Source organism: Parasteatoda tepidariorum, chromosome 3 (genome assembly GCF_982258835.1).
Source record: "Parasteatoda tepidariorum strain Cologne lab strain chromosome 3, Ptep-v5.0, whole genome shotgun sequence".
Lineage (NCBI taxonomy): Eukaryota > Metazoa > Arthropoda > Arachnida > Araneae > Theridiidae > Parasteatoda > Parasteatoda tepidariorum.
In genome coordinates, this window is record NC_141757.1 from 27,532,156 (window position 1) to 27,547,974 (window position 15,819).

The 15,819-nt window shown below is 30.8% G+C and overlaps 1 protein-coding gene across 1 annotated transcript in view; it reads right to left on the reverse strand.

The window, feature by feature from the left end:
- Window positions 1-277: 277 nt before the first annotated feature.
- LOC107445808 (uncharacterized) overlaps window positions 278-15,819 on the reverse strand; it is a 111,755-nt gene continuing 96,213 nt past the window's right edge. Inside the window, exons 24-27 of the mRNA XM_087160050.1 lie at window positions 15,047-15,095; window positions 14,032-14,084; window positions 6,143-6,215; window positions 278-828 (exon numbers count right to left, since the gene is read on the reverse strand). Of these exons, the coding sequence (XP_087016176.1) occupies window positions 661-828; window positions 6,143-6,215; window positions 14,032-14,084; window positions 15,047-15,095 (343 nt within the window). The 3' untranslated portion in view covers window positions 278-660. The remainder of the gene's footprint in view (window positions 829-6,142; window positions 6,216-14,031; window positions 14,085-15,046; window positions 15,096-15,819) is intronic.

The following is a 15,819-nucleotide window of genomic DNA, read 5'->3' on the forward strand; positions in this document are numbered from 1 at the left end:
CTGAATTGCTTCTTCACCGAGAAAAAATTTCAACCCCTCGGGGTCTGAGCAGGGGTAAGCTAATCTTTGTAACTTAAGTGTAGAGAGCGACCCTACACGAGTGGTAATTACCAGGGCGGCCGGGACTTTAACACAGCCACACTTACTTACACATATACGCACATCCTCACATTCCTTTAACTCGCCCCCCCCCCTTTTGTATGTACTCCCAAACTGTAAATATTCATTAGTGTTTATTTTCCCATTATACTTTAATTTTACCTTTTTTCATGTGCTATTTCATTACTTGTAATTTTGCTATTACCTAGTAATGGCAAAGTGCCATTTTTTTTTCTTACGAACTCCGTTTTGCTCCCCAAACTTTATTTTTGTCATGCATGTTTCTTAGTCTAATTTCAGGATGAATGGGAAAAGGGCCGTTAGGCCTTAGACACCCAGTTCCACTACAACGAATGAACGAACAGAGAGAAAATTACCGTATGGCCTCAGACTCCCAGTTCCACTACAACGAACGAACGAGAAAAAATTAAAAGCAATGAATTGTCTATTGATAAGAATAGATTTACTCCTCCCGAAAATTATTGAAATAGTTTACTACCAATTTTTTCTCTTTTCCGTCTCGCTTTCAGGCCTGTTTACAATTATTCATACGAAGAAAATTTACCGTTTAAAAAATCGTATTACTAATCTTTTAGCTCTGACATGAAGCTTCTGATAAAGATGAAAAAGGATGCCAATTATTGTATCGAAAAAATCGCATAAAGCGATTAAAGATATTCCAAGCCATATTCCTATGTAGCCTCCTATGTTACTCCATAACTCCACTCTCTGAAAAAAAAGAGACCAATTATAATCTATTATATATAATTGTCTTACGTGGCTCCCAAATTTTGGATGTATTTCTTTTCCGCCGGTGGCAACGTTTGCTTTGTTTTGAAAACTCCAAAGCATTCTGCCTTTTAATGATGTGTTTCTGATCTAATATATATAATTCTCTTACGTGACTCCCAAATTTTGGCTGAAATGCTTTGTACAACTAAATAAGATTCTTTTCACAACAGTTAAATATTTACTTTATTTTCTTCATTCATAGAGAAAACAGTCAGCAAAGAATTCTGTAAGGTTAAAAAACATTTCGCTAAAAAAATAACGAATTTTAAAAGAAATAAAAATAAACAACTTAAAAAATAAAAATGCTGTTGCCAGTCATAGAATTTTTTGAAAGTTAACTTAGCAACATAAATCAAAATGACATAGAAGCGCAACTAGATCAAAATTATGATACCTGAGCGCTTGACGTAACAAATCCTTCAATTCTAAAAGTGTTGTATCGCCAATTGCCCAAATTAACAATTGTGTTCTTAAAGAAATTCTATAAAAAGTTTTAAATAAACAACCTACTTCTACAACTGCTTCTTGAAGAACTTGGCTCATTGATTGAAAATATTGTTTTAATTTTACAGTACTAACTTTACTTCTACTTTCATTATTGATATGACCCTCTTTCATTACATTTTACAACTTCATGCTAAATTTGAGGACTTTAAGTTGTTTTGTGGTTGAATACTGACATTTAGAAATGTGTACATAAGAAAAATAATATTTAGAGGTTAAGAGTTGCCTCAGAAAAATTTGAATTGTTGACATTGAACTTAACAATGGAAACAATCATTTTTGTGAAAAATTGAATTGTATTGTTGATATCAAAACTAAAAATATTGTGTTTCAACTTAACAATACTACCTTAATTTATATTTTAGAATTGCCTCGGAGAAATTTGAACTGCTAGCAATGACTTAAACAAGAAGTTTTATTTTAACTAACAAATACTATATTATAATTTTAACTTTTTTTATGACTATACTCATTTTCTCACTCTTTTCTTTGTTTTTCATACATTTTATTTTTTTGTGATAAAATAAAAAACTTATAGTTGTTCTGCTTCTGAACACTGATGAAAACACAAAACGATGGGCTTCATCAACAATCAAAAATATATACATTTATTTTACAAATTCCATATTATTAAGGTGGCGCCCTTCAGAGAATTAAAAATACAAAATTATCTTCATCAAAGCCCATGCTTTACATCTGGCGTTCAGTGGCAGACTACTATTTCATATTGTTTTACAACACATGGCTTTAGCCCTCTGGTGGGAAAGACTTTAAAACAAAACTTACAACAGTTACTTTTCTCAACAACTGAAATTTAGAATAGTGTGATTAAGAAAAATATGTGAACTGTTTGCAATTTCAAATTAATATTGAAATGTACAGGTTTAGAATTTTCTACAGTGAAAAGTTTTCGGAACTTCAGTATTCAAAAAAGTATACAAAAACTAGACGTTAAGAACGTATCCAATGAGCGAGCAAAGCGAGCATTGGATTGCGAAGCAATCTGAAATGAACTGTGAAAGCAGTTCAGGGGGTTGGTGAGCGCCATCGAGCAGGGGACGAAGCCTCCTAGTTACTAATATTTCCCTTATTCCCTAAAACGAAACGTTTTACGGATTTACTTTGCAATATTTTCCCTCACTTTTTTTGACGAGAACAAAGATTTTGTGTCACTTGAGTACTAGCTCTTCATGAATTAGTCTAAAAAAATAATATTTACGTAATTTTAATTTTTGCTTAGATTTAGGCTTTTTTAGAAATAATTATTGGTTTCATAAACATGGATATTTAATTTGAATCTCTTTAAATTATTTACTTCCTTGAACATCATAAAAATCAGAATAGATTCAAAGTGAAATTGGAATTCAAGAAATAGAATATTATTTTAAATCCAATTCTTATCTCCATAGTTTTTATTAACACAATTTTTCAGACTCTTTTATCGTATTGATTGACAAAGTTTTCGATTTTTACAGTTTTTTATTTGTTATTTTTTTATTAACTATAAAGTTTTGCTCTTTAAAAAACTTCATAGCTTGATTTTGCAATATTTTAAATTGTTTCTGCCTTATTAGTTCATTCAAATACAGGCTCAACACAGTTCATATATTAAAAAATTAAGTTTTAAGTTTTAATTTAAAAAATCGTCATAAAATTAGTTCGAGTAATACTCTTGTGTACAAAATTTTAAATAGTATTTGTCTAAGTAATTTTCGCTTAAGAAAAGAGTTCCTTTTTGCTCCTAATGAATAAGACCTAATCTTTATTTAACCAATCGAAGTTGTCGAGCAATTATTTTTCAGCAAAATTATTTTTACCCCTTTACCTTACTAATATTAATAAAAAAAGCAATTCTTTATACATTACTTTATAGTCATTTTTGTTACCTTTTTCTAAATAAATAAACAAATAGATAAATTAAGTAAAAAAAACACTAATTATCTTTATATTGCTTCATGGTTGTTGTTTTTTTGAAATTCTAATGAGCTTTAAATGATTGGAAAAGCAGTCATAAAATTGTAATTTCGAGAATTAGCCCAAAATAACTATTTTTTTCACGTTGACGAGACTGATTTCACATTTTACAGTAAAAAGTACCGTCACACTGACAGCCGGTACTTTTTACCACAAATTGGACCGGAATATTTTACAGTACTCAGTACCCTAAAAATGTTTAATTTACATTGTTTGGATTATTAATTTGGATGAAAATGTGTATCTCTTTGCTTTAGATCTGAAATCTACGTAGTTTTGAAGATGTTAGTAAGTTTTTGAGCTGAAGAGCAATATATTTTCTTCATAAAGCATTTTTAAAATTAGTTATAAAGTATTTTTAAAATATATTTCGATTCCTTTGATAGATATATTTTCAACTTTCACTGCTAGAATCTTAGTTATTTATTTAAGCCTAATTCCAATTTCTTTATTTCCTTTTTAATTTCTTATATTAAAAAGAAAAACCTTTTCCAAAATTTTAATTTCTGAGGTTGTTATTGTTTTTAATTCCCTAAAGCCTTTTTTTTTTTGTTTAGGATTAAGCTGAGGAATTTCTTGTACAATCAAAATTACCATATAATGTTAAAATGTGCAGTTTTTCTTACTCTATGGTAACAAAAATAAACGCTAGGTAGTTTTGAACGAAGCGGGTTAGTAATAACTCTTATAAAATTAACAATAAAATATGGTCTTATCACTTGTGAAAAAAATCGGTAAATGAGGTAAAATTTGTAATTTTATCGTATCTTAGAGTATATCATAAAAAACATTTATTCGGTTAAATTTACTTTTCAGTTTTGTATGTTTTACTACATGTGTAGTAATGAGAATTTCAGGTAAACCGCTACCATATAAACGGAAAAATTCCGTAATGAATGGTTTAAATGCTGTACTTTTAAATACTAGAATTATGATTTATTGCTAGAAATGTCATTATCATTCAGTCCGTAATTTTACAAGAATTACTTTCTTTGTGTTTTATTTCATAGAATTATTATTATTTTTTGTTCGTGTATACTAATAATATATCAAGTTGTATATCAAGTGAATATATCAAGTGAAACGCTCAAGTGAATCTCCCTTTTCTCTTGAGCAATAAATCCATCCTCTCCCTAAACTAAGAAAGGAATATAATTTTTTTTGATAAAATAATATTATATATAATGTTCAATACCTCTATTTTTATTTTCTTGATACCCCTATACATTCATAAGCATTTATGAGTACATTTATTAATGGAATACAGAAGTTTGAAATCAAGCAAATAAAGAGTACTTATTAGAAATATATATATATATATATATATATATATATATATATATATATATATATATATATATATATATATATATATATATATATATATATGTATATATATATATATATATATATATATATATATATATATATATATATATATATATATATATATATATATATATATATATATATATATATATATATATATATATATATATATATATATATATATATATATATACACTCAAGAGCCAAAACATCAAGAGCCCTACATTTTGCAATGAACTCTCCTGGATGACGTGGAAGGCACGTGATGAGGTGGAAGTGGGATTTAACTGTTGCTGGAGAGTTTGAAGACTCATTCTTTCACTTACTTCTGTGTGTGATGGGAAAGGCTGCGGATCTAAGCGACTTTGATAGAGGGCAGATTGTAATGGCTCGAAAGCTCGGAACAAGTATTTCCGAAACTGCACGACTGGTGGGTTGTTCGCGATGTACAGTTGTTAGTACTTATACAAAGTGGATGAATGACGGTGAAACCAGCAATAGACGACATGGTGTTGGACGACCACACGCTATCAAAGAAAAAGATCGTCGGAGATTGTCTCGCTTGGGGAATCAAAACCGGAGATAGACAGTGGCTCAGCTGACAGCCCAATACAATTCAGGGTCAAGTAAAGTAGTATCAGAGCACACTGTTCAGCGTACACTGTTGGATATGGGGCTACGCAGCATACGCTTTGCTGACCAAGTGTCATCGCCAACTACTCCTGCGCTGGGCCCGGGAACATCGTGACTGGTTCATGGATCAGTGGGAGAGAGTTGCCTGGTCAGATGAATCACGGTTTGTCATTCATCACGCCGATGGCCGTGTCAAGATATGCCGTCTTCCTGGCGAACAGTTGCTCCCTCAATGTACAGTAGGTCATACACAGGCCAGTGGTGGCGGTATTATGTTTTGGGGAACGCTCTCCTGCGTGTCTCTGGGATCCGTGGTTGTGGTAGAGCAGACCATGAATGCTACAGGGTATCTGAACATCTTTGCGGACCAGATGCACCCTTATATGGCCTCAGTTTTTCTAATAGGAAATGGAATTTTTTAACAGGACATCGCCCCGTGTCACAAGGCTCGAATTGTGTTGGAGTGGTTCCAGGAACATGATGCTGAATTCCAGTTAATGTCCTGGCCACCTAATTCACCGGATCTCTATCATCACCGGAGAACACATTTGGGATGTCATGAATCGGCAGCTCAGAGTTCAAAGACCATTAAGTCGCAATATCTCGGATTTGCGTGAACGTTGCTTAAACATCTGGTACAATCTGTCTCCGGCCATCTACCAAGGACTTGTGGCATCCATGCCATGGCGGGTTGCAGCTGTGTCGCGGGCTAAAGGTGGGCCAACTCGTTATTAAGAGGTGGTCATAACATTTTGGCTCTTGAGTGTATATCAATAAGATATTAGTTAGAGTTTTCAATAAAATTATTTACCTCAAACTTCGGTCTATAAGAATAAGTTGTAGTCGGCATCTCATTCAAATGAATAATCACAGTTATATTGTGACTGAAAAAAAAAGACTCATAAAATTTCAAATTTTAACCTGAAAAATTATTTAAAAACTTTCTTTTTGTGTATTAAATAAACGATGTAATTAAAGATAGAGGTAAAGAAATAATTGAAAATGTTTAAGAGCTAGCGTGTTATGAATTTTTTCTGGAAGTAAAAGTGTCATAAGCGCTATTTAGATAACATAAAAAACTTTATTAACTTAAAAATTAAAAAGATATAGGAAGTCGACACGCGTCGAGCATTCGATCATACGCGCCCATTTTCAAAACTCTACCAAACGTGAATGGTGTTTTCTGAGTCTTGAAAATACGGGACTAGCGCTGGAAAAGTATCAACTTTTCCATTTTTAATGCAATTAGAATTTTTCACATTATACATTTCGTATACAGATATTCCAGCTTCAGTTTCTTGGGATTAATTATTCTACAAGTGCTTTTTCCTCTTTGAAATAATATGTTTTCAATACGTCAAATTTGTAGTTACATTCCTGTGGCCTATATGGTCTTCATGCGTTTTATGCTGTTCGCTTAAAAGTATTTCCCAAATTAATAACAGCATTTTAAATTTTTTTATTTTATCGCACTCTCTAAATATTTCCCTGCACGTGTCGTAATTTCAAGTCTCAAAATGTTATAGTTTTAACGCAATAAAACTAAATTTTTCACTATGTTGAACACCCAAAACAGATGTGACAATGGCAGCAGCCGTTACTATTTTTTTACAGGGAGAAATAAAAACAATTTTTGCTCAATTTTTTTGCATCAGATTTCTTTAAATAAAAAATCGAGATGGAAAATATTCATCGATTAAACTGGGATCAAGGACTGGAGCCTTCCATCCGTTCTATCATTTTTGTTAAACATATTTTCACACATTTATGCAAAGGATTCGAGAAACGAAAGTTTCTAGAATTTTTATAAGGCAGAGTGTGCTACTATTTAGAAGATCTTGACTGTCCTTAAATTAATGAACTTATATCAACTGTTTATTTTTGCCCTGCACATTCATTAGATTTTAATCATTGCTCTCATTGCAAAAGCATTTGCACGTTTCCTCTTAAAGTTATAAAAAGGTCAGCAAAACAGTAAAAAAAAATCATTTGATAGTAAGATGACCGGATGTGATTAATGCACATTAGAACTCATAAAATTGATCTCCAAATCGAAAATCCCCAAAGGATTGTTAAAAAAGTGTTCAAAGAGCGAGAATAAAACTTTGTGTGAGTGTGTTTTGTCGTAATATACTGCTAACAAGAAAACTCGTTTAGCTCCATATCAGGAAATTAAAACAAAAGAAAACACCCTTGTATGAGAGAAAAAAAATTCTCATTCAAAAAGGAGAAAGCTTTCTACTTATTTTACTGCCTGCAGCTATATCCATCATCAGTTCCCTCATTCATGGAGCACGGTAAGAAGTTTGTGCTGGTTCCGGAAGACAGAGTTCAAGTTCAAGAACACTTATCGGAATTGGGTCAACAAATGAAAAATACTGCACAAAACAAGGACTTAACAGATGCTAGAGAAGACGACTTTGTATTCACAAGTATTGTAGAAATATACATATTTTTCGATAAAGAAACAGGATATTTCCGAATCCAATCATCAATTGCAGGAGATCCAGGAATTAAGACTGTAGAAGAAAACTCTTCCAAAATCAAAAATGAAACAGAGGACTTTGAAGAAAAAATTTTGATTATAGTTCCGACTCGATTTCAAGAGAAAGTTAAAGATATCTACAAGTTTCTGAAAACTCAAGAATCCATTATTTGGAATACTAAAGGAGAAATTATTTATGAAGATAATGCCGTTCCTGGAAGCAATATTGTAAACCTTATTAATGACTTCTTAAGAAACAGAAAATCAGCTTCTGTAGGGAGAAATGTATTTTAAAAAGCATTAAGTGATGTTCGATTGCCAACACATTTAGATGTAAATAAAAAGCTGTTCATTGTAAATAGAATAAAAAAACCTGTAATGTATGCTCGCAGAAATGGTTGGTTGAAAATTTAAAAATAAATGCTATTGATTTAAACTTTTTCTCTTTGTTATTGTCGTCCAAGTTTTATTTTCGTGTAAAGTAATACATTCATAATAAAATCTTTTCAATTAAAATTTAAAAATAAATTTTACTAAAAAATTTGATTTACAAAAATTTTTGTTAATTTTTTTAAGAGAAGTTTTTCTTAAAATATATCTTCTGAAATTTTTTTTCTTGCATATAACGATACTGTTTATAAATATTCTTTTTTTCTAGGAAAGAAACGTTTTCTAAAAGTAATCACTTTTGAAAAGTTTTCATAAAAATATTTTTATTTCTTATATATAAAAAATAAAAACGTTAGAATTTTTTTTTTCGTAGGCGGAAAATTTTCTAACCGTATTCATTTCTTAAAAAGGTTTCTACATTTTTTTTTCTAGTAATAAAATAAAAATTTTATAATAGAAGAAATACGCAATATTTCAGTTTAATCTTATTTTATTATTTTCTAAACACAAATCTTACACGTATCTTTTCTTAACAAATTGATGCATGGGAAAATCAGTTATATACAACTGATTCAAAATATGATGCATAGAATGGCCTTGATATCGTTTAAGTAAAAAGTAAATACAATATTGAATACACACTTTCTCGGAAGGTGATTGAAATTCTCTACAATTTCATTGTACAGCTGAATATGCGATAAAAGCTGAATGGTCTACCAAAAGAGTCATTCAATTCTACCTCATTCTTCTGATTCGCAAATAAAGCAATCCAGTGAGTACCGGGCTGTGTGGAATTATCGGAATTGGCTCATGCACAAGAATTTTTTCCGTAGCGTCGGCAAGGAATCTCTCGAATAAACTCCTTGAAAATAAAGTGATGTAATCTTTTCCTAAGATAAAATGCGAAATAGTTGCATTCCATCCATTCTTCAGTTTCCCAAGTCATACAAAATATTTTTTGATTTGTTAATCTCGTTTGAAATTTCTCACTCGGCAAAAATAATGACATATACAGTTTGCTCTGGAGATTTGTTAGATTTCAGTTCCAGTCACGTGTTTAATCAGGTTTCGATGTTTTCCTGAACATAAATCTGAAGACTGATCAAATCTAAACAATGTAATTTTTTTCACGTATTCTTCTCCGGAGATAAATATTCCTATGTCTTGACCCACTCGTTCCATACCGGTAAATAAAAATTTATAAGCATGAATGTATTGGTTTTGTAAGAAATCGAGTTCTAGAGGATTGTGAGGTACTGGTTTTCCGTCAACATACACTCCAATAAAATTTAAATCAAAATGTTTAAATTCATAAGGAGATTTTGTAAGTGATCCGAGGAAAGCATCATTATCTACACATCCTACAATCACTTTTTTTGGCATTTGGCCTGAAAATACATTATCTTGAATAAAAGACATGTATCTTGAATAACGACAATAGAATTCACTTTTCAGAGGATTCGATTGATAGGATATTTTGCACTTGTTTTTTTCCAATGCCTTTGCATGACCAAGTATAACTTCAGGATTCACACAAACTTTTCTGATGATTAAAGACTCATGATCCAGTGCTACTTTATATCCAGCACATCCTTTTAGACAAAATTCGGATGCACTTCGCATCAGTTTTATTTTCAAATCAACTAAATTAAGTAAAAGTCTCTTTTGGTAAAATAAATCTGAATGTATGCATCCAATCATGTCCACTATGGCAATTTCTTTGAAAAAATTTGTTATTTCCTTTAAACCATCATCAGAATCTTTTTAAAATAGTTCAGCTGTTACCTGAGATGTTTTATTTGATCTGTGATATTTTTGTTTGATTATTGGTTGTAAAAAAATTCACATTTATGTTTTTTAAATAATTTTGAACAATCTTATTTTTAAATTCTATTCCATCACCTCATTGAAATGATTGAGGTTTCCGTTCTTTAAAAACTGCTTCTAGTGGTACTTTAAATTTTTTCCTGTTTTATCTTTAAAGGGAATAGCCTAGATATATATAGCGAAAACATCGATGCAAGTCTTATTAAATTTATTTATTTAATTATAGCCTTTATTAAATTCAGAACGAGATTGCATATCAACTAAATCAACTTGAAATTGTATATTCATGTCACTCATTAAAACACGATTCCGTTGAAATTTAAGCCTAAGAGACTTACGTAGTGTGTAAGAATTTTTAAAGCAGAGCCACTGTTTAATAGTATTTGCCTCCACTTCATCAACGAGAGTACGGTGCAATGCACCAACACCATAAAAACTAGCTGGTAGCTTAGGATCTTTATAAAGCGCATCCATATTAATGATACAAAGTTTAAATAAGAAAAGATTATACAGTTGAGTCTACCTATAGTTCTGCTATTATCAACTATATACACAAATAAGAAAGAGTTATAAAGAAAATCATAAAATATTTATTGATGCTGAACTTGAGCAAAAGTCATTTCTTGCTATTTGTAGCAGTTCAACAAGATCAATAGATTCTGGGAAATTAGAAGTTACAAAGCTTAATAAATTTTCATGAGAGATAGGACGACGTGTTTTGTTTCTAACAGTATCATAAATTATTTTTTAATAATTTCATTTGGTTTGATATTCATTAAAAGTGTGTTGAATGAACGCTCTAAATGACTTAAGGCCTGGTTTCTTAGGACAGGACGCCGTCAGCTGGAAATCAGCGTTAACCTCTGATTGGTCCATTTGTGAGTTTGATAGTATACGTCATTGAACGCTCATCTTGAACTACAACTGCCGTCCGACACAACTGCAGTTGGATTACAACGTGACGTTAACCACAGAAGCAATGGCGGACAACTTCCAACAGCACATTGAAATCAGCCAAGATTTTGATTTTGACATTAAACATAGCTTCTTCATTAAACATAGCATTCTTCATTTAACTCAGCTATAATGTGTTTTTTCTTGGACAAAGTCATTTTTTGTTCTCTAAAACACTAGTCGACAATAACAAAATCAATACAAATTCAAAATAAATATTTGTTTGCGTTATTAACGCATGCGCAATGAGAGATAATGTCTGCGTTGGACCGACTGCTCAAGCTGAGCTAACAAAAAAGTATTTTTTTGGCGTCAGCTCTACGTCAACTTTCCGCTGACGCCCAAATAAGGCGCTAGTTCTAAGAAACCAGGCCTTGAGCTAACAAACCAATATTTTGTTGGCGTCAGCGGAACGTTGACGCCCCGCTGACGCTCAGATAAGGCACTTGTCCTAAGAAACCAGACCTTAACTTTCATAGGATTAACTATGTCTTCGTGATTAGCTAAAAGCTTGAATATTTCAGTCCATAAGATGTGCCTTAAAGTTTCGATGATAGTTCCATTCTCTTCGGGAGCTACAACTGGCACAGGATACGTTAGCACATCTTCAAACATATTTCTTAAAGTCCAAATGACTATATTTAAAATAGTATAAATTGTCCAGCAGAAATTCTCGGAGTGAAAATATTTTATGCAATTGGGAACCATTTAGGATTAAGTTTGTCGTGAAATTATTTCCATTTCGACAAGTACTAACTTTCTTAAGGATGACGGCTTCTCGAAATTCAATCATCACGATATTTTGCCACTTATCTTTATCTTGAATGCCGACACTAGAGAGAGAGTTTCAGAATTTACACTCACTGGATCAATGAAGCATGATAAGTCTATAGAGTATTCGTCAAGAGGGTGTCGTTTCAGTCTTTCATCTTTCGTCGTTTCAGTCAATTAACTGTTCAATAAACTGTTTACTAAATGAATAAACTGGTAAAGTGTTAGAGTTATTCCTTCCTTCCATGGATAGAACTTTTCTTTCTATTTCTAGTATTCTCTTGCGTCAACTAGAATCCGTTCATTGTTAATAGAACTGGAAATAAAGACGTCTTCTCCTAAAGGAAACATAGTTTCGTGAAAAGGACTTCGGGGACACTAAAATAATAATAAAAAGAACTTATTAAGATAAACAATATTAAGCATTGAACAAAATCCATCAAAATGAATAAAAGAATACTTACTTCAGCAGCTTTTCGTTTTAATTCAGCCATTTCTATACTTAAAAAGACATACAGGAAAAAGCAAAGTTGTTTCTTATGATTTCAGTGAGAATCTTTGATTTTTATAAGATAGATTACAACCTAGAATGCATTGCTTGGATAACTCATTTCTGATTGGTTCAAAAAACATGATGTCATTGGATGTCTTTTCTGATTGACTTAATGATGATGATGATAGCACCTGTAGTAATAAACTCGAAAAATGGAAAATAGAGCGCCTCTAGCGGGAAAAGCAAATCAATGTGATGCAGGATATATCTTGTTTAACTTGTTAAGCACTAAGAAAGTTCGTGAAAAATGAGTAGTATCATGTTTAACCTTGCATATCTGAAGTCAATGTACTCTACATAAAGGTTTATAAAAAATTAAATTTCTAATTTAAAAGTAATTAATTAAAAATGACTAAAATAAATAATCTAATATTTAAAAAAATCTAAATTATTGGAAAAAGTAATCAGCATAAAAAAATTTCAAAATGGAAAAATTTTCTGAGTTTCCAAAAACTTTTTTTTTATAATAGATAAAATTAAATTTTCAATCACGAAACAACCATCCCGCGGAGACATTTTGAGGTCGCGAGTTCGAACCTTGAAATTTCATTTTCTGAACACTTTAAAGATCTAAGTAAACTTATCTAATTTCTTAAATAATACTTCAAAGAATCGTTAGATGGCACCACGAGTCATTAATAATTAATTATTAAGTATAATCATTAATAAATGTTTAAATATAGCCGTTGATTAATTATCAATTAAAACCATTGTTTAGTTTTAATCAAAATAATTCTTCGTCTATTGGTATCGTTCGCCATCAAACACGGAAAATAAATTCAAAGTTTCATGTTGCCACTAAAAAAAAGTAATATTATATTTAAAGCCGAAACTAAGTCCAAATTTTCATGTTGGCAGAAATAGGAACAGGCTGACTGTGACGTCACTTCCACGAGATCAAAAAAAAAAAAAAAGTCTCTGTTATCCCCCTGAATCCCCAAAGTTCCTGACGCAGAAGCCCCTTTATCTTAATACTAATGTTAGCTCAAAAAGTTACGTTAAATATGAAATATGTATATGGTATATTAATTGATATCGATTTTTCCACATAATATTTTCAGGTTTTCTCACTTTGTTCACCCTGATTGTTGATAAACAATGATTTATTAATTATTAACCTTTTTAACCAACTTCGAAGAGTTGGTAAAAAAGTGTTTATAGTTTCGAAGTATTTAGTTAGTATATAATAAAAAGACGGAATATATCACAAACGATGACGATGTTATCCGAATTAATAAAATGGAGATTTCAAGAATTGGGGATTTTAAAAATAAAATCATAATTTTTATAAGTTTGTTTTCGAAGACATTATTCGGATATTAGAGCGCTATTAATAGTTTTAAACTATTTATATATTGAGAGAAATTATTCTTTAGGATATTATTTTTTTATGATCCCGTGTTTTTTTAAATTCTTCCTTTCAATATATGAACAAAACTATCGCATAAGCACATAGTGACTAAATTTTTCTTGCGAATCGATCAAGTTCTGTTCTCAAATAACGACAGTCAGTGATAAACTCATGGTCGGAAAATATATCAGTTGGTAAATATGCACTAGAACTAAAAATAATTTTTTTTTGACAATTATTAAATATTCCTAAAAATATCTTTCTACTCAATCTTTCCTTTGCTTTGCAGTCAGGTCCTAGAAAAATTTCCAAAATATGAAAATTCTCTTAATTTTAAACCCTAAATATAACATTTCTGATCAGTCTTACATTAAGTTTGATTTTTTGCTCTTCTGTTCTATCGAATGTTTATTACACTGGCCCTGAAAAAAAAAACAATATAAAAAATTAATTACCTTCAATAAAAATTCCATTCGAAAGTTGAAAAGTCAGGAGAAAATGAATAAAATTTGAATAAATATAAAAAGACTTTAAGGCTGCTGCCTATTGTAAACTATTTTGCTACACTCACTCTGACCTCAGTAAACTATTCTCAATGGTCACGGCGTCATTGGAACGTGTTGAATCATGTTATCATACACAAATTACTAGCAACCATAATAAGATGCTGATTTAAACTAGATTGTCGTACTTTTTCACGTGAGTACAGAATATTATGAATCAACTGGAGCAAAAATATGGTTCAGTTCAACACTTTATTAAAACTGGGAGCAACTTTTCGTTGTATAACGATTCAAGGTACCGATATTTAAGTTCGAGGCAGAACCGATATTTCTGAACGCGTTGAAATGCACATTTTTACTGCGTACTCCTTGAAAATTAGAATTCAATTCGAAAGAATAAAAAAAAAAAAAATCGCAAAATTTGGGGGAAAAATCAAATAATAGCTCAAACTGTTGATTGCCTCGTTGATTTATCAGTGAGACCATATTTTCAAGATTGCAGCGCAAAAAAACATGCTTTAGATTTTGAGAGTATGAAGCAGGCTTACATATATATATATATATAATAGCTTAGTTAGTGTAAACCCAATCATTCGATTAAAAGTTATTCAGGCTGCTTCGCTTTTTATTTTAAGTACTGCACATATTAAAAAATGAATAAAAAGAAAATTCCTATAATTTTTTTTATAAAACCTTGCATTTGTAATTCTGTTTTAATTAATATAGTAAACAATTACTGTAACTAGCAACAATTTTACTGCGATTTCAAGAAAAAAAACTAATTACTCATTTAATTATGTTAATGTTTATCAAACGATTTAAAATATTGTGTTTGTTGGTGTAAAATCAAATCAAATTTTGTAATAAAAGCACCAACTTGCCTCGTTTTGCACTTCATCAGCATCTTTAATCACTAGGTAGGATTCTTCGCTGAAAATGAAACAAACGAAATTACACAAATTGACGACCTCCAAGTAACAAGCAAAAAAAAAAAAAAAAAAAAAAAAAAAATAAATAAATAAATTTTTGGGCAGAGCGCCAAATCCAGTCTGTCTCGATTGTGCATTGTGCAAGCAGTAAACAGTTATACAGAAAAGTACCAAAATGCATCGAAATTTCCAAAATTAGATGCCGATGATGCGGCAGAAGATATTAATCTGTAATTCTAAAATTTGTTATAGTTGTTGTTTTTAAAATATTGCAACTTTTAAGTGCTACCTCAAACCGATCAACGTAATCTGTGGTTATGTATTAATTTTTGTATTTTAATCATTTTTTGTCCAATTTTTGGAACTTTAGGCCCACTGAGGTAACAGAAGATATCAACCCAGAGTTTTAAGATTCCGCTCATTTTTTAATAATGGGAATTCACATCTTTCCCGCACTGCCGCAAAATGATCTAAGAAATATCGAATTTTTCGATACGCCCTAATATATATATATATATATATATATATATATTATTTGATTTGCAATTCCTCTAACGGAAGTGTACTAATTTGTTGTTGTATTAGGTTTTTAGAAGACATAGCTGATTAGGTGTCTTTAATTTAAAAAAAGCAAAGAAAAATATGAGAAATCTCATTAAAAAAAATTCTTTAATTTGCTGTTGAGTTGAAATTAAATGTTTAGAGAATTTAACTAATAAAACTTA